At 39.5% G+C, this 20,072-nt stretch overlaps 1 protein-coding gene and 1 long non-coding RNA gene across 5 annotated transcripts in view; one reads left to right on the top strand and one right to left on the bottom strand.

Annotated features, from left to right (window-relative positions):
- LOC122681041 overlaps window positions 1-7,433 on the bottom strand; it is a 127,433-nt gene extending 120,000 nt beyond the window's left edge. The window contains exon 1 of the long non-coding RNA XR_006336877.1: window positions 7,199-7,433. This is a non-coding gene — a long non-coding RNA (uncharacterized LOC122681041). The remainder of the gene's footprint in view (window positions 1-7,198) is intronic.
- Window positions 1-19,253, top strand: part of MACROD2 (mono-ADP ribosylhydrolase 2) — a 2,147,232-nt gene extending 2,127,979 nt beyond the window's left edge. For all 4 annotated transcript variants that reach the window (XM_043882748.1, XM_043882750.1, XM_043882749.1 and 1 more), the window contains 2 exons: window positions 2,941-3,007; window positions 15,553-19,253. In XM_043882748.1, the coding sequence (XP_043738683.1) occupies window positions 2,941-3,002 (62 nt within the window). In that variant the 3' untranslated portion in view covers window positions 3,003-3,007; window positions 15,553-19,253. The remainder of the gene's footprint in view (window positions 1-2,940; window positions 3,008-15,552) is intronic.
- The last annotated feature ends 819 nt before the right edge of the window (window positions 19,254-20,072 follow it).

Below are 20,072 nucleotides of genomic sequence, written 5' to 3' on the forward strand. Positions count from 1 at the left end.
ATTAAAGGAGCTATTCTATGAATCAGCATGTTCGGTTTGAACAGAGTAAAGTTCAAAAACCGCTTTCTACTGGGAATTGGCAAAATCGACAGCCCATTTAAAAAAAAAAAATAGCATGTGCCTCAGTTTAATCTTACTTCATGGCACCAAGGGAATGGTGGGTCATGCCAAGGCTAAACTGAACCGCAGTCTAGCTGGTGAACACCATGGGACTACTCAGCATTTAGAGGAGCCCTGTCTTGAATCTGGGCTATTCTTAAAATTTCATGACTCCACCTCACTGTATCACATCACATGGCTTGGCCAGAAACATAGTGAGTCTTTAAAAGCACTTCATCAATTTCCGAAAACCTTTCTTTAGTCCTGTCTCATTTTGAAGGCATCTAAAGACTGTGAGCCTCAGGAATATTATCACCTTGCCCCTGCACAATGACACTGGAAACCCTCTGAGACAGCATCATTTGCATGAGAAAAAACAGCTATTTAGGCACACATGATTTCTAAATATTCAATTCCATTTGCCCACAGAGCTTAGGAGAGTCAGAATTGTTGGTCAGTTATCAACATGTATATGTAAAATCTTGCAGTTTGGGTTGATAATGACCTTGAGAAAATTTCAGCCACTGTTAGAAGTTACTTGGTACTTTTAAACAGTTTCCTATACCATGCATTCCACCCTGCTATGGGCATGTATTAGAAGCTCTTTTGCGCCAACTGATTTATAATGTAATTTTTTAAAAATTATCCAATTTTAAGGGTTACTTTCCATTTATAGTTATTACAAAATATTGGCTGTATTCCCCATGTTCTACAAAACATCTTTGAACCTTTCTTTGACTCAGTGCAAACTGATTATTTTTTTAACCCTTCCCTGGAGGAGGGCGTGGCAACCCACTCCAGCATTCTTGTCTGGAGGATCCCATGGACAGAGAATCCTGGCAGACTACAGTCCAGAGGGCCACAAAGAGTCGGACACAACTGAAGCGACTGAGCATGCACATGCATTATCTAGGAAACTAATATTTTTAAATCCCAGATTTCATCCATTAAAAGTCACTCCATGTTAGTCATCCTCAGCAGAGTGAAACCCTCCCAGCCAGGTTGTGACACTATAAACATGATTTTTAACTAGGTCTCTACAAATCACTGGAGAAGGAAATGGCAGCCCACTCCAGTGTTCTTGCCTGGAGAATCCCAGGGATGGGGCAGCCTGGTGGGCTGCCGTCTGTGGGATCACACAGAGTCGGACACGACTGAAGTGACTTAGCAGCAGCAGCAGCTACGAATCATGTTCCGAAGAATACCAAGGTCATGTAATTCTCACTGAATAAAAGGGACATAAATGTGTTAAATACTAAGGTTCCGTCCTCACTATAGAGTTTACTGAGCACAAAGTCTCAGCTATTAAAGAAAACTTCTTAACATAGTTAACATTGCTCATCAAATGCTTTTCATATTAACACTTATTAATAGATTTTAGAACTAGGGACCCTTGGGTTGGAGGAAGGAACAAATAAGGAACACTCTCCTATATTTTATTCTGTACAGTCCACACTGAGATGGGCAACCTTACAATAACTCTGTAGGCCAGGATGGAAAGTGTACACATTATTCATTTCTATGGGTACCCTTGCTGTATCTGGCCAGTTTACACCTGGGGTAAAGAGTGGGCTCACACATGGTGAAAAACCAAGGAGTGTTTGCAGAAGGAACAAAGAGACCTGCTTTCCTTCCTCCTTGAGAGAGAGCTCGGTGGGCTCCCAACCAGCCATTCCCTCATTCAAGTCTCTTTGGAATGTGAAATCCAGCACCTGCCACTGTTTTACTTGAATCAGGTTTTTGTGTTCAAGAAAAAGAGATTTGGATGACTGATTTTGTTCAAACAAATGAAGATTACCCAAATGGGAACAAACAGGTTACATATCCAGAGCATGGGTGTCAGCTCTTATCACTTATGTCTGGCCAACTCAAAGGCAGGAGGGAAGTGGGGAACTTCTATCTAACAAAAGGGAAGATTTCAAAGACCCTTGACAGGAGGTTGTTGGCAAGGGGAAGCCAGATGGGTTAACTAGAAGTGGCTGGTTGGTTTGAGAACATTTGGTTTTCCCTGATGGCCCTGTGTTGGGAGCAAGGAGCAAAACACAGGGAAGCTGGCAGTCACTGACCAAGTTCTGAGCTGCTTGCTGCAGAGTTTTGAAGTCAGAATTCTACTGCCAAATATGGTCTGGCCATTGTTCATCTGTATATTAAGTCTCTAAGTATATAATATGGGCTCGGATGCTTTAGCAATACCAATCTAATTAAACCTACTGACCCTTGAAAATTTCCAGAGTGTCTGCTCTGCCTGTTCTGGGCTCCTTCTGGACAATGACATTAATTATGTGTGCTATTTGTATGCAAATGCTCACATAGAATAATACACACAGTAAAGTAAATGCACATGTTTTATCATTGCTGTGTGATCTGGTAGATGTTTTGCTTTTCCATTTCATGGTGTCCACTGCACGCATTAGCAAGTTTTCAGGGTCGGTTTTGAATTAGCAGGCCCACTAGCATTGCTGTTTCAGAGGAAACCGCTTACATCTCTGTGCATGGATGATCTGGTTTGCTTTGTTTTCTCTTTATTTTCTTAGACATCTATTAAAGCCTTTGAATTTACCTAAGGATGGTGATAAATACACACAAAATATCAACCCCCAAACCTGGTATGACATGAAAACAGCTCCTGCAGTTTAGTAAAGGTGCAATTCTGCCCTCCCCATTCCCCAACCAGTAAAAATCTACAAGAGTGGTCCCCAAATCTTGAATGAATGAAAACAAATTGAAAAGAGGTATAAGATAGGAAGTCATAAATGTAGCGATTCACAGGCCATTTTAATATACTTAAGAGACTTGGGTTTAACAAACATTTAACCTTTTTGTTTTCCCTTCTGGTTACAGTTGACATGAATTGTCAGGTTGACAGTGTAAATGACCCAACAGAGAGTCAGCAAGAAGATTAACTAAGGTAAGTTGCCTCTGTGGTGAGATTTTCAATTGATTAAATGGGCCAGCCACAGGAACTGTTTGTAAAAGGCATGTTGGATTTCCCTCAGTTCTATCAAGTCCCACAGCATGGCTCAGGCTAAGCTTTTAAAATCTTTATGCCAAATAACATATTATAAGGAGCTAGGATTACCCCTAGAAGCTCACCATCTTTAAACGAAAAAGATAAGCTACAGCATCTCCAGATTGTGCGGTACCCTGGTTTTCTGAGCTTTGACAAGAAAACAATTTTTCCATCTAGCTCGCCCCCTGGCTTCCTGGAGTGAACAAATTATTGCAGCAACCCCAAGCTGATTCTGAAGTATTGCTTTTCCAGAAGCTACCTGCTGAGTTGTTTAGTATATCTGTTTTTAAGCATAACACTAAATCTTTGCCCTGGAGAATGTAAAAGGCGTTTGAGCGTGTTTGGGCTGAGAGAAGCCCGCCTTATGTTTTGCCCTCTTACCCCACTACCTGTGGACCTTCGCATCTGTACAAAGGTTTGTTGGGTTGAATGAGCCCCAGGAAATACCACAGGAAAATAAATGGGACCAGATGATGTTTAGGAGATTTTCTAGACCAACATTCTAAATCACTCAGCCAAGACTAAAGTGTATCTAGAATACTGAGTGGTCTGTTACCCTTTTTTGTACCTTGAGGGATGGTGAGAAGAATTAAAGGAAAGAAGCCAGGTTTGCTATTCTGATTCCTAGCTTAAAATGCTTAGCTGTGAAAAAATCCTATGGGATAAACGAACTGTGTGTAAATGAACTGTGTGTTACCTGGAGCTAGACACAGATGTGTTGACATCCTTGCCTCTGTCGAATGAAGGAAAAAGACACAACCTAAAAGTTGAGAATTATGTTTCACTGGATGACTTTCTATGGACTTCAAGCCCAGAGTAGCTCTGGGGGGCTGCTCCAAAGAGGAAGGGAACAACCAGGATTTATAGGAGTTTTGCAACAAAGATCAGGTAGCCACAACATCAAAAGGAAAACCAGTACCTCGAATTAATGAATTTAGTGCTTTTCTATATATGGGAAGATGCAAGAGTCTGGGCTCATTGAAATCACTCCGTTGCTAAGCACCTTAGCTATCTAGGGCCACTATCCTGTTCTTCCCCATCCTGAGTCTCCTCGGTATACCGCTGGGGGTGGCAACAATGGCTGAGGGCTTGGCACTAGGCAGCCTGTTTGTCTCCATCCTGAGGGCTCACTGTGGGGGCCACAGTATATGGCAGGCAACGTTTTCTTTCACAGTGCTTCCCCTTGGTCAAAATCTGACCAGCCTTCGGAGACATTTCATGAGCAATTTTGTGGCACAGTGCTAGGAATGGCTCATTCCTAAACCAGATGGATATTCTGTTGATAGGTCACTCAATATGTTATTTTTTTTTATTTGGTCCTGTTGATAATTAAAATTCTCTGGATTGCTTGCATTACTAGTCTATTATGATCCAGGAAATGTTTTCCCCTGTGGCTTCTTCCCATATCTAGAGTTGCACTATTACAATTATTTTATGTAGAGTTATGTGTATATGGTGGATTAACTCAAGAGTTTTAGCCATCATTGATTCTGTTGGAGACCTGGTTACACACTGGGTAATACAAGAAGCAATCTTATAAATTAGACAATAGGCAATACAGCTAGTAATATTAATAAAGTCATAGTACAGCAGAGAGAGATACAAAGCATAAACAATTTGGAAACAAAAAAGAACAAACTAAAACAATGACTAGTATAAATAGTTGTAATCTGGTTGTAATAAATCATCAAGTCCACAGAAGATCTAACTGGAGAAGCCAAATCCTAGAAGGATCAGGTAGAGAGAAAAAGATGTTTCATATTTGTTTACAGAAGTATACTCTGTCAACTTGTTGAGGGCCATAGCATAAAAGACTTTTCTTTTAGAAAACAAAAATTAAGAGTATATTTCCCAAAAAGTCATAATATCACAAATTATATTTATCAGTTAATTAATTCCTGATGATCTAGGTGAAATCTTCAGGTTTTCCATTAGAGTTTTGTAATTTCTTACCCAGCTCAGTGATATGATCGAAAAGTGATCAGAAACTTCTATTTGTCAAAAATCCTTCCTATGAATTTTCTTGAAGACCTTCATTTTTATAGAAGCATCAAAGTAAAACAATGATTGGCTTTAAGTAGCAAGACTTAAAAAGGCTTGGTTAAAGATCAAATTATAATGCACTTGACAAGAAACTTGGATATTGCTGTGACATATAAGATTTTAAGATGAAAACTAGAACTTGTGACATATAAGATTTTAAGATAAAAACTGGAATTATGATCAATATTATACCAGGGCATATCAGATTTTTAGGAATTCATATACATTTTAGGATATCTGTATTAATGACATTTATCCACAAAATATAACCTAAGGTTCATCTTTAATCAGTTGACAATGTTTCTCAAGTAATTTAACATACCATAAGCCTAATTAGTCTGATATTCTTCTCTGAGATGCCATAGGGGTCCTCTGAAGCCTTTTAAAGTTAGCTGGAGATGTTAATTAAAACTTGATGGGAAGTTTGTCAAAAATAACAAAAAGTTTTAAAACACTTGGTCAAATAAGATCACAGTGAACACTTAACCAAAGTTGACAAAAGAGTTCAAAAGTAAAAACAGCTCACTTAAAGGCCCAGAAACTCAAACAATGCTACCAATGCTGCACTCCAAGAAAACTTTATTCTCTTAACAGAGAGAAAATGAAACTCCAGGCTTACACCAGCTTACTTTCAACAACAAAATCCATCTACCTTATTAAATTCAATCTAAATTCAGCCAGTCCTGACCATGCACAAAACTCTTTTCTCAGGCTTATTTTCCACCCACTTTCTGTATGCTTATTATTTTGTTCCCTACTTTTTCCCCATCTAGAAAGAACCAACTTTGGGACAAAACTATTTTCTTTTCCCTTAAAAAAACACAATTCCATCTTTCGTACCTTCTTTTGTTCACAACACACATCTTATTTTCCTACTGTGTACTAAGAAGAAGTAAGCAATTATGAACTGCATTCACGTTCTATAGTTTGGCATGGCAAACAAATATCAATAATAATTTCTAAAAACATGTGCTTTCTTATAAAAATATCTCAGTGTGGCACCAAACATACATATGAATAGTTCTAAATATCTTTAGCTTCTCTGTAAAGGAAGAGACTGTCTCAGCATCTTATTTGGGAATGACCTAGCTCTTCAATCAGCTTCCACTGTTTAACTTCATTTAGCACAGTTCTTCAACTTACCAAATTTATGAAGAGATTATTTTCAAGTTTGACATTCCTAAAGCATAATTATTTCTAAAGAGTTCACCCCAAAGCTTATCTTGTCTCCTTTATTTTTTTTTTTTTTAATTTTTTTTATTAGTTGGAGGCTAATTACTTCACAACATTTCAGTGGGTTTTGTCATACACTGATAATCTTGTCTCCTTTATAGTGTATTTATAAGAATTTCTTCATACCAATTTTTTTATTGTTGACAAACTCTGTAACAGAAATTAATGTATTGACCTTCATTAAACCTAGGTAAAATAAAAGACAAGTCTTTATTGATTAAACCAGCAATCTTAAGCTTAATGCCAGATGTTAATTTAATACTGAATACTTTCCAGATTTTTTGAACCTAAAATTCATTCTGGCCTGCTTCTTTCATATTTAGAAATATTTAGTTCATAAGCACTTCAAAGTAAATTAAACAGAGCTCTTTCATAAGCTTAATTTTGATAATATTTCCCAGAGGTAGAGACGTCTCATATGTGTAATGTGTACACAGAGAAAACTAGAGCTCCCATAGCTTCAGTTAAAAAAATTTAGTTATGAATCAGATATTGCAATGTAAACTTACTACTTTATAAATAACAGTTGGAATACATTAAAGTTGCGTGCTCAGACGAGTAAGGCTTCACTAGTCATGGAAAAGACTTTAAGATTGGTATTTGTTCTTGATAAGCCCTTATCCTTAAGGAGGCTGTGAAGTGAAATTTGACCGATAGACCCTTTCCAGACGTTTTGAAACTAAGCAGGACCTTATAGGGCCCTCTGAGTACAAATCCTTTCCCTGTCCCTTTCTTGTTGTTAGGAAATAAGCTTCCTTCAGGCTTCTTGGCTCTTCCCTGAGTTCCAAAGAGCAGATTCAAACAATTGCTTACCCGGGAATGAACAGAGGAGGGGCAGTCAAGAGACAATCATGCAGTGATAAAGCGATAAAGCGGGCTCCTGGTTCCTCCTCGAGGAGTATGCATGACAACGAAATGTTTGAGCTCTGCTGCAGGAACTAAAGCCCCCCCTTCAGGCTGAGCACAAGCCTCCTTGGGCACCACCCTTGACCTCACCACCGACCGATCAGAAGAAAGCCACAAACCCTGTGGCCCTCAGCCCAAACTTTGCCTAGTAAACACTTCTCCCCCCAGACTGGGAGTTCAGGGTGGTGCCTGTTTGCCTTACTTGGCCCTGCAGTGAACTGCTCTTTGCTCCAAACTCTGATGTTTTGGGTTTTTGGCCTCCCTAGGCATCAGGCGCAGGAACTTGCACCCAGTCACAATTTGAGTTTAAAAGGGCCACTTTTGCCCTTTTTCCCCTTGGTTTCAGGTTCTACTTGGTTGAGCTAATTAGACCCAGTCTCAGGTCATTGTGGGCTGTACTTACATTTCTCATTTGTAGAAATTAGCAAGGCAAAGACAGTTGCTTTTAATTCTCCAGAGAACTGTCACCTAAATGATATTTAAAAATTGATTTGCCAAACCATATCTTATTTAATTTGCCTTTGAGAGAGAATATGTTCTAAGTTCTAGGGCTTTAGAGTTTAACTTACCATGTCTTCAAAAGCTTGTATAAGGTATTCAACAAGGCCCTCTTTCTGAGTGCACAAGTTAAACCCAAAGCAAAATCACTAATTTTATTACTGTTAGCCTTTGAATATTAGCTCCCAGTTTTTACTTTATATGGTAAAGCTCAGGTAGCCCTACTAGTTTCCTTTAGTATGTTTAATCACTATTTCCTGAGGGTGAGATCTATATGCCCTGTCTTATAATACCAACCAGGGGAAGCATTCCCCAGTGAAACAAGTCTACCCCAAAATATGATTAACCAAAAGTCACAAGCTGGTTTTTCTTATTTGTTTTAAACTAACGGTATTCCTAGGTCAACTATTCAATATGTATTTTTCACCCTTTAATTTCTTTTTTTAATAAGTACCAATAAAAGAGCTTTTTATAATGAGAGAGCTCTAAATGTTTACTCATTCCTAAGTCCCATTTAAAGATCCATCAACTGGCCATTAATGAGATATATCTTAATAGTGACTTAAACAATAAGGCAAAAGCCTTCCTCAGAAGAGAGTGCAAAGATGCCACCTAAACAAGATTCAGAAAGGTTACGTGTCAAAATAATTTAAGAAAGGCCCGCATTGTGCAGGCTAACACAATGAAGGTTAAGATGGTGAAAAGCCCCTGAGAGTTGGCATGGCCAGACAAAGACTGCTGAGAACCCCAGTCTATTCAATTGGCTGACATATGTACACTATACATTTTGGATGGCAGAGACCAAGTTCTCAACACACACACAGATGATCAGGTAGAACATTACATTTCTTTCTTTCTTTCTTTCTTTTTTGAGAGAATTCTTCATGGATATTCTTTTTTCTTTTATTTTTTTTCATTTATTTTTATTAGTTGGGGGCTAATTACTTTACAATATTGTAGTGGTTTTTGCCATACATTGACATGAATCAGCCATGGATTTACATGTGTTCCCCATCCCAAACCCCCCTCCCACCTCCCTCCCCATCCCATCCCTCTGGGTCTTCCCAGTGCACCAGCCCTGAGCATTTGTCTCATGCATCCAACCTGGATTGGTGATCTGTTTCACACTTGATACGTTACATTTCAAAGACAGATGAAGAGAAACGCAAACTACCCCTGGAGGGGCTTTTGTTTCTTTAAGGTCAGAATTTTGAAAGGAATTTTTTTTTTTTAATCAAGCAGGCTATTTTTAAAACTGTGTACGCAATAAAAGAACCCCATTATCAGTTATTATCAGGACGAGACTTTCTTTAATTCCCAATTAAGTAAATACTGTAGGAACGTAGACCTGTCTGGGGTATTAGTTGGAGGCTGGCAATCTGTCATTCCTTCTTGTTTTGCAAGTTTTATTCTGCATTCAGAGGTTGGTTTGTCAAAATAGAATTACTAATGATGATCAGGTGGTGGGCCAACATACCACTTGTGAGCTTAATGCCTCCAGAATTTGCCCCAGAGTAGTTTCAGCTCCTCTTAACATGTCTCACGTTTTCCCTCTGGTGGTATAAGGCCACCATGGGAGCTCATGTCCCCAGCAGAGCAAGCCTTAACGAAAATGAATGGATTTTCCTATAGGGACAGCTACATGGCATGATGTCTTTGCCTCCACCACTCCTGTAAGTTTCTCAGTTGCCTGAGAAAGCCATTGCCAGCCAAGAGATGTCCCCTTCTTCAGAGCTGGAGACTCTCATGAGCTCTTGGTTTCATGCTGATGGATTCTATGACGGTAGGCAATTCAAGAAAAGACAGCAGGCCAGTCTTCCCCGAATCACCCAGTCCAACCCTACTCAGCATTCTTGCATCCGAGCAAAATCTCCCCAGACTTTCAACTGAGAATAAAACCCCTGAGTGTCTAAACTGAATCAAATCTCCCCAGTGCCTTCACTGAGGATGAAACCAGGTACCTCTTCTTGAAACTAAGTTTCAAGGACCACTGACTCCTCCAAAGAGGAGCTTAACACCGCTGCATAAAATTTAGCATCACTAACCAATAATAGGAGATCTGAAAACCAGGAGTGACTCACCAAAAGTCATCTGGACTCCCCAAGGAGGTGTTCGGGCCCAGAGGTCCCTGGTAGAGTTCAGGTGAGGAACTCTGCTCTGGGCTCCTTCATTTGGTTGCCAAAACTGTCAACTGGAAGAAAAAAATTCACAACCTTAAAGTTGAAAATTATTTTTATTCAGTGAACTTTCTGAGGACTTCAAGACCAGGAGGCAACCTCTCAGATAGCTCTGAGGTGTTGCTTTGAAGAGGCAAGGGAAGAGCCAGGATGCATAGTTTTGCAACAAAAATCAAGTAGTTGAAACATCAAAAGATTGCCATTAATTAAGGGAAACCAGACATCTCAAGGTAATGAATTTAGCACTTGTCTACATATGGGAAGATGTGAGAATCTGGGCTCATTGAAATTATTTCTTTGATATGCACCTTATCTATTTCTATTCAGAAAGAACTGCCCTGTTCTTTCCCATCATAAGTCCCCTCAGGGCTCAGTGTCAGGGTGGTGGAATATGGCAGGCAAAATGTTTTATTCACACTTCCCAGCATCTTCTCCATAGGCTTCTCTACTCTCCCAGAAGTTCGAATTGTACCAGACTCAAGCTCCAGCATGGTGGCAGACTAAAGTTTCAGAATATGTGAAAGGAGGCAGCTGTCTTCCCATCATGATTTTAAACTTTATTTAAAATAAATTTTAATATTATTAAAATTATAATAGCATTATAGCATTATAATATTAAAAATATAATAAATTATAATAGCATTCGTGCAATACATATACAGCATAGGACTGATAAAAAATGTAAACTCATACAAACATGGTCTTACAAACATTTCATCTTTTTTTAAACCTTATTCATGTATTTAAAATTATCCTAAGCTGCAGAAATGATATGGTAGAGAAGTTTCCATTAAAAAGTAATGAAGTGAGACTAAACCTTAACAATTTAAATGCAAGTTCTTCAGTACTGCCTTACCTTTTTTCCCTTTCACTGCCAACACACTACAGACTGCTTGTCTAGATTTTTTTTCTTACAGACACTATTATTTTTCTGTATGATCAATATCTAGATGAAATACCAAAATAAGTATGTTTTCCTTGGTTAATATCAAAATATATCCCTTGGCCATAAACATGAATCTACCTACATACCTTTACCCAAGTGAATAAGTTGTCAAAATTTAAAGTTCAAAATTAGTTTAACTTTGTTGCAAAAGTATATCCTGACTCCTCCCTTACCTCTTCAGAGCAGTCCTTCAACTCCAGGAAGAAATGACTCACACAGGGTCACTCAGCTGATCAATGGAAGTTCAGATACCTCCAGAACAGAATTATTTGACACAGTGCTGTTCCCTAAAAAATAGTGCACTTCTGAACACAGTTGTCATAGCAAACAGTGTGACCTAAGGAACTTCATCAATGCCCACAGAAATACTTACATAGCTGGGTTTGTAGCGGTTATTGGTAGTGCAACAGGAAGAACCTTTAGTTCTGTGCATCATACCTCCAAGAAAATTAATGAAATACAGTGAAATGGGATTAAAATTAGAGTTCAAGGACATAATATAAGAAAGTTTAGTGCTGTATAATTTGTTTAAAAACCAGGGATATCATAAATGACAACAGAGGAACAGTTCAATGAATCAATAGAGTGCTGTGGAAATGTAAAAATAATTTTTCAACAAGTATTTGAGGGCATGTAAAGATGCTTACAGGCTTCCCAGGTGGCTGGCTCAGTGCTAAAGACTCCTCCTGCCAATGAAGGAGACCTGGGTTCATCTTCCCTGGGTAGGGAAGGTCCCCTGGAGAAGGAAATGGCAACCCACTCCAGTAGTCCTGCCTGGGGAATCCCATGGACAGAGGAGACTGGCAGGCTGTAATCCATGATATCACAAAAAAGTTGGACACGACTTAGTGACTAAACCACAACCACAACAAAAGATGCACATGGAATCTGAACTTTTGTTCTGGGGAAACACGGCAGGCCAAGTGTGGCTTCCAGGGTGGGCTTTAAGAGACCTTGTAACTTTTTATGATCTCAGAATGCTCACTCTTAGAATCCAGGCACCCTCTACGAAGCTCAAGCTGTGGTACAGAATGGGGACAGCCACATGGAGAGAGATTTTAGAAAGTGAGAGGGCATTTTGGATGTTCAGACCCCAGTGGATGCCGCCTAGAGTAGATGAACTGCCCACCTGAGCCCAAGCCAATTTATAGAACCATTAGAAATAATAAGTTGTGAGTTTGGGGGCCACTGTGTTTTGGCGCGGCTTGTTTTGTAGCAATAGGTGACTGAAAAGTTGGAAAAAATAAAAAACCCTCTCAATACAAATGCTTAGAAATGAGAGATAAGCTGTAACAAAAATATTTTTAAAATACATAGCTCAGGAACATGAAAGCTATCGAAAATGAAGAGGAATTTGAGGCCAAAGCAATAATCTGGTGAGCTGAAGATGCAGCTGCCCCCAGGACTACAGTTTGGTTGTTGTGCAGATATAGACTCTAAGGCTAGAAGGCTGGGTTTTAATGCCCACCTGGACCTTGGGCCCCTCAAGGTAAGGAGCTGAAGTTGACGCCTCTACATAAATAAATCTGGGGTTCCCAGCTCAGGATGTTAACAAGGAGACTTGAGCTGGCCTAGGGTGCTCCATGGGGAAAGAAAAGGCCCCCATGGTAAGCAGAAAACATATATACACCATGTGTTTGAAACACAAATTTATGCCATCTAAAGTCATACAGTAATATACAAACCAAGAAGTTAATTTGTACTTGATTATAGACCAGTGTGACCCCCTGGGAGAGTTAGCAAATGGAAATGTAATGTAAAACTATCCTTCAGAATTCCTACTGAAGAAATAAATTTCCAAAGATGAGTTTATAAAACACACAAGGAAATGATCTATTATGAATGAGAGTTGATGGGTAAAATTGCAGGATGATTAGCACTACAAGAACTTCAGGGTAATGTTGAAGATTTCATAAAATAAATATCTTTAAGTGACAAAAGATAAAAAGTAGACATAAAACTGTAAGAAAGCAGCAAACTATGAAAAATTAACAATTTGGAAAAAGCAAGTCAATGTATAGTGATATAAATGACACATGAGGAGACATAAGGAATAGAAACAGAATAACTAAGACATTCTTTGTTCAACAAGAGCTCTAAAAGGAGATGTTGATAGTATTTGAAAGATACTGCCAAGGATTTATCAGAATTGATGAAAGTCAAAAAATTTGAGTTAAAAGAAGAATCATAAGTTACAAGAAGGGCATATTTAAAATAAATTCACAAGACTTTCCTGGTGATCCAGTGGCTAAGACCCGGCACTCCCAATGCAGGGGGGCCCAGATTCCATCCCTGGTCAGGGAACTAGATCCCACAGGCCTCCCACATGCTGCAACCATGAGTTCGCATGCTGCAACTAAAGACCCCGCATTCCACAATTAAAAGATACCGCTCACCACAGCAAAAATGGAAGGTCCTGCATGCTGCAACTAAGATCCAGCACAAACAAAACAAAATAAATTCACACTTATGCACTGCAGAACACCAACAAAGAGGAAAAATTAAAACAATTAAAGAGAAAGATTTAACCACAAATAAATAAGTATTGCAAGGACAGCAATTTCCAAGATCAAGAATTTAGATCAGAAGATAATGGAATAATTCTAAGTCTTCAAAACATGGATAAAAATAATGGTCAACATAGAGTTCTTCACTAGTTTCAGTATCATTTAAGAAAATGACATTTGTCATTTTCAGGAAAAAAGAAAGATTTGCTACTCACATACCTTTTCTCTAAAAGCTACCAAAGGAGGCACAACAGTAAAAAGAAAATTGAGCCCAGAGAAAAGAGTATGGTGTAGGAAACAATTGCAAGCCAAGGTAATGGTAAACACAAATGAAAACCATAATATATATTGATTACAAATTTGTAACGATATTAATGAATGCTTAAAAGACTACAATAATTATGTATATTTTATAATACACCACATAACACTACATACTTCCTATTGTGTCTATTTGTAAATATATTTGTGTGTAAAAGTATAAAAACATGCATGTTGTGGATTCACACTAATATCAGGATTCAGTAATCTCTGGGAAGAGATAATATACAGATAAATCAAAACTATCTGTAAATATTTTAATTTATCCATGTTTTATTTTTTTAAATAAAGATTGCAAGGAAACTTGAAAAATATTAATGCTAAATCTGGATGGTAAATATATTCTAGATATATTTAGTGTTGTCTAATTTCCTTCATGTTTGCAATTTTCATTATTAAAATTAATGGTTTTATATATAGGTAGAAAGAGATAGAAAATATAAGAAAATACTGTGTAACATTAATTACAGAAGTTAGTATCAATAGAAGGATTATGCAGGATTCTTTGTCTACTTTTGGATATTTTAAACTTTATCTACAATGAGCACTACACTGCTTTTCCATACACATAAACACCTCAAAGAGTATTTTTTTAAAGATTCATAGGACACCAGAACAGACAGTTAGCTCAGAGATCATCTCCAATTCATCCTTGACGAGATGTAATTTATGGTAACAGAAATCAGATCAATTGTTCATTCCAGCAAGAGTGGGGTTCATCACATCTGAGTCAGTTATAATGAGGTGGATGAAACTGGAGCCTATTATACATAGTGAAGTAAATCAGAAAGAAAAAAAAAAAACACCAATACAGTATATTAACGCATATATATGGAATTTAGAAGGACAGTAACGACAACCCTATATGCAAGACAGCAAAAGAGACAGATATAAAGAACAGACTTTTGGACTCTGTGGGAGAAGGCACAGGTGGGGTGGTTTGAGAGAATAGCACTGAATCATGTATATTACCACGTGTGAAATAGATGACCAGTCCAAGTCCGATGCATGAAACGGGGCACTCAAAGCTGGTGCACTGGGACGACCCTGAGGGGTGGGATGGGGAGGAAGGAGGGAGGGGGTTTTGGGAAGGGGCTGGGGGGGAGCACATGTACACCCATGGCTGATTCATGTCAATGTATGGCAAAAACCACCACAATATTGTAAAGTTATTAGCCTCCAATTAAAATAAATAAATTTTTAAAAAAAGAGTAGGGTTCATAATTGAAATGAGAACTTTCTGGGGGCAATGTCTTGATAGTGGTGTGGGTTAAATGCATTTTTCAAAAGACTTTGCAGTATACTTGTGATCTATGCGTTTCCCTATAGGTTCTTCTAAGGCAGGATATCTTAGAGTTCTTTCACAAGTGGAGAACACAGCAGATGCCTACTTAATAAGTACGATCTCAAAGCAGTGGGCTGACCATTCATGTCTGTTGCAAACCAGCAGCATGTACATTTTTACTGTTTCTGTGTTGAGCCCTGGAAACTGGAACATGTGATAGGGCCAAGAAGAGAGGACCTATGGCTTCAAGATTAGGTGTTTCAAATAATACTTTGAAGACTTGAGTTAATCTCCCCCATCAGCAAGTTGTCCATGTTGCGTACCTTTGTTAACAATGATTTATATGGTCTTTAAAGATTCTCCATGCTACCAATGACAGCTCAGATATCCCAAGCTCTCTGATAATTAAACATCTTTCTAGGCACGTTTGAAGGGTGAGAAACATTTAAATGGCTGTACTTAAAAGATACTCCTTGCTCACCCTGTGAAGACGTCTTCAACAAATGGCTTCTCCTTGTCTTCGGCAGGGGCACGCGATGAAGCAGAGGGACAGCGCGATGGCAGTGAAGGACAGTCCTCAGAGTGCAGGCCTCCCGGCCCCGGGGAGGTGCGGGAAGACGCCGGCGCGCACATGCACTGTGCAGGCGGGTGGGGTGGGGGGAGGCGAGTCCCACCGAAGGACCGGGAACCCTTTGCTGTCATTTCTCCAGCTGCATTTTGTTCTGTTTACCCGCAGAAAGGAAAAAAAAAAAAAGAAAAAAAAAAGTTTTCTTTCATTTGGTGGGGGACCCACGTGAATGCAACTTTCAGGCGCTATCCCTGTCGTTTCTGTCTTTTCTTCTCCCAAGTCCGCCCCGGGGTCGCAGTGGCACGTGTAACGCACAAGTGTGTTCTGGTCCCTGTCTGCTTTCTCGGTTATTTCACAAAGCTGGTTGGTACAGTGATTTCTCCCAAAAAAAAAAAAAAAAGGAAGGTGACTGATAAGCTGCATTTGAGGAAACATCAAACCCTCTATCAGTAGAATCCACAGAGGAAGGAGGCAGGACAGAAAATGGGCAAAACCCTCAGAAATCGCTTGGAAAAACGTCAGGATGATCGGTTGCAAATGGTCTTTTATTCAGGGATTCCCAAGGTCCAGCACTGCTCCATGAGGCTCTAAGGCGGAATATGAAGGCAGGGTTTAATCCGGAGCAGACCACAGAGGCATAACAAGGCAGGCGGATGGACCCTGGTCTCCTCCTTGGTAACAAGAGGGCAGGTGCGTCCTTGTCTGACCCTGACTTTCAGCAGAGCTCACCTGATTCAGGAAGCCTTTAACTGTGTCTTTCCCTCAGGGAGAAGTGATTCCTTGGGACACAATTCTAAGGGCACTTTCCTAGGTGTTTTAGTTGAGAGGGAGACGGCTGCATTTAGAATCCAAAAAGTTCTCCTTGAAATCTTCATACATCTGCTTTCCATAAAAGAACATCTTGTTTTCACCCAGGGACTGATGACCCACAGAGCAGATTCTCGTTTGAATTTGGAGGCAATTAGAGGCCTTGCTTGCAGTTCTGGCTCCCTGGTTTGCATTTAAATGGTATGCTTTGTTCACGCCAAGTTCAAGACTAATTTGATGGCCGTCCTCTCCCCCAGCAGGCATGGAAGGGAAGCAGCGGGACTAATAAGCCAAGATGTCCCTGGTACAGTGGTCACAAGGGATTAAGGGCGTGGGAAGACGTCAGAGGTTGTCACAAGCATCGTCCCAGAGCCAACAGGATAGAACCCTCAGAAGGCAAGAAGCCTGCCTCCCTGGCTCTAAGACCAGTCTGCCCGTCCCTGTGGAAACTCCCATTATTTCTTGCATATCTTTTTTTTTTCCTGGTTTTTGTTTTTTAATTTTTTACACTGGTGTATTGGTTTCTGCCATACAACAGCGCGAATCAGCCGTAATTACACATATGCCCCCTCCCTCTGGCGCCTCCCTCCCCTGCCCCCATCCAGCCATCGGGGTCATCACAGAGGGCCAGACTGAGCTCACCCTGCCATGCCTCCCTTCAGCTGTCCGTTTTGCACACAGTACTGTATATATGTTGATGACACTTTCTCCATTTGTCCCCCTCTCTCCCATCTTCTTAAACCCATCTTCCTTATGAGGGCTTTAGGGCTTTCCTTATGTAAGTTAACTGCATATTTTTTTCTTAGTAGAGGGAGAAAAGGAATGGATCAAATGGAGCATTTCTACAATAATCAGGGGCTCTGCTTTCTACATATTCCATGGAGGTCTTCAGTTTTGCTCCTTCCTCTAAAGAAAATTTCACTTTCTTGTCTTCCTATGAATTTTGTTTTGGCTTTTCTGAGTTTGTTGCCTTATTTGATGGCTTATTTGGTCTCTTGGAATAATAAGTTGTATTTCTACCTATGTAATATGTTTTAACACCCTCTGCTGTTGTTGTTGTTGTTTTTAAAGTGGCTCATCAACCTAGCAGTGACATTTAAGTGACGTCATGATTCTGGAACACGGCTGTTTCCCCTTCTGCCATTATCCCAGAGTTTGATACAGAAACTTATATGTGCTCTACTGCCGTTAGACACTGCTTTCTAGAAAACCAAGGAAAAGCCTCATTTTAACTAATCCAAGCAAAGATGCCACGGGAATACAGACAGCTTCTATATTTCACATCATCTGTATGACTTAGCTGACAGGCGCCATCGTTCTTGTGAAGTGTTGGGTTGGCCAACACGTTCATTCAGGTTTTCCGTATGATGTAACAGAAAAACCTGAATGCACGTCTTGGTCAACCTAGTACTTGACAAGCGCAATCTACCAGGAAGACATATTTCCTGTGACTCCCAAGCGTGAGTGCTACTCATGCTGAGTAATGAGTAACAGTGGAAAACAACATGAGGTGGCAAGAAGGATGGGGATTTTTTTTTTTTTTAATGGACAAAGATCTAATGTCTCTGGCAGGAACAGTAGGGATCAGAATTATTTCTGTCCTGGTGTTCCTTTTGATGTCAATGACAGCCATTCATCCAGTTTTCAATGTGGGTGGGTATCAATGAGATGATGGAGTTCTCTGCCTGAAAATTATAGAAAAAGAAAGTGGGCTCTGCATCCGGGACACTGAGTGAGGAGTAAAGACCATCAACCCTGCTCCCGAATTGGTTTACACTCCTCTTTATGATTAGACTGCGTTTTCATTTTTTCCCTCATTCTGCTTTTGGGTTGCTGTTTGGCTAGAAGATTTTATGCTTTAGAACAAACAATGAAGCAAATTTCTATTTCAATAGTAAAACATTAAAAATCTAGCTTTTGGCCACATGGAAGATACCCACAATGCAGGAAACCTTTATCTCACTGGTGCTGTCATTGTACAAACTGTGCAATGGAAAATTTGCCAGACTGATTCATTCTCCGAACATGAATTCTGGAAGTCCGTTTCCAACCACTCTCTAGCCAGGCTAGGTGACTCAAGGGTTTATAGGAAGGAGAGTAGGAGGCAAATAGTCCCTTATTTAAGTCCTGTTTGCATACAGAGGATGGAGGTGGGCTTTCCACATAATAGTTCTATTTAAAAAGGTACTCATTGTAGGAGAGACAAAGGGTCTGTCCTCTATCTGGTAACTACTCAAGTGATGGACAAGCCTTCCTTCACAAAAGCTTACAAAGGAGGCATCTGAAACACAGTCTGTGACACTGGGTCACCTATTAGTCATCCCAACTAATTGTACATCTTTCTATGAAACACTGAAAAGCCTCTTTGTGAATTAATACAGCTCTGCTTGATGCACTCGATTTGAAATGACATTTTTCTGTATGTGGTGCATGTCAGCTTTGCTTTGAAAAATAACAAAGTTAGCAGAATATGTTCAATATATTTTCTTGGGGAATAGGGTTTTTATCATACAATTCATTAAGGATTTGCCTTACCCTGACATTTGTGATATAAAGGAAAATCAGAAAAAAAGTAATTTTCTTGATCAAGATATGTTTTTACTTAATGCAAATAAATGTAGTCTGTTGCTTGCAAGGAAAAAAAAAATGTCTTCTGAGATCTGGTATAAACTGCTAAATAGAATAATACGTGCCTCTTTTGTTAAACCAGCATTTCAGCACTGGACTGCTTCTGAATATGTTTGTTTCTTTTCATCCGTGCCATACACTAAGAAACTTAAACAACTGTTGCCTTCATGCTATATTTGTTAGAGCAGAATATGAATAAAATTTGTTTGAGAGGATAAGGTGGAATTATCCGTGTTTTGTGAAATTTGTTCCTTGGCTGTGAGCAGTTAATGACTCAAAACTGTTCATTTAACAGCAGATATCTGGTTGCAAATATGTGTGTTTAAAATTGCCCCTGCAAGTCAACTGTAACTTTCCCTACTAAGACTGATCAATGGTGTGCCCATGTTTTTCAAAATTAAACTCTACAGACGTTTGAACAGACATAAAACCTAATGTATAATTTTTCTCTGAATGCTAAGTAGTTAATTACCCTAGCAACAGCCTCTGAGGTGAAGATATACGTTGTTGAGATAAAGCCAATGGTTGCATGAACATTGGCCCATCCTATAGAACCCATCATCCACTACTGGAATTCTTTTTGAGCATCTTTTATGTCACATAGCCAGACTGGCTATGTGACAGCTGTAGCCACTGTCCTCCTCAGCCTCCTGTTGACAGAATTATGACTGAATTACAAAATTGTTAAGACACTGGCAACGAAGCTGCAAAAACCACTGTGGGAGAAACTCAAAGTTCTTTTGAAAATGGAAATCTGTATTCCATCACGTTTAATTCCCTCTATCTCCTACCGAGGAAGAGCTTCCAAGTGCATTGTTCTAGAAGGCAATAAAGGAGGTCGGCCCTTTTATCCAACAAAGCCAGAAGCTTAATAGTTAAAGCAGAATCAGGTTTTTTAACCTGCTGTACCAAAGGGACATTTTTTCAGTAACAAACGAGTCTGATGAGAAGAAAATTGTAGGCAGGACAGTCTTCTCTCACAATGGGCAGCCCCAACACAAATACTTCAAAGTGGCAGACAGATGATTTGACATGATGCTAGCT

The sequence above is a fragment of the Cervus elaphus genome, chromosome 23 (genome assembly GCF_910594005.1).
Source record: "Cervus elaphus chromosome 23, mCerEla1.1, whole genome shotgun sequence".
Taxonomy (NCBI): Eukaryota; Metazoa; Chordata; class Mammalia; order Artiodactyla; family Cervidae; genus Cervus; species Cervus elaphus.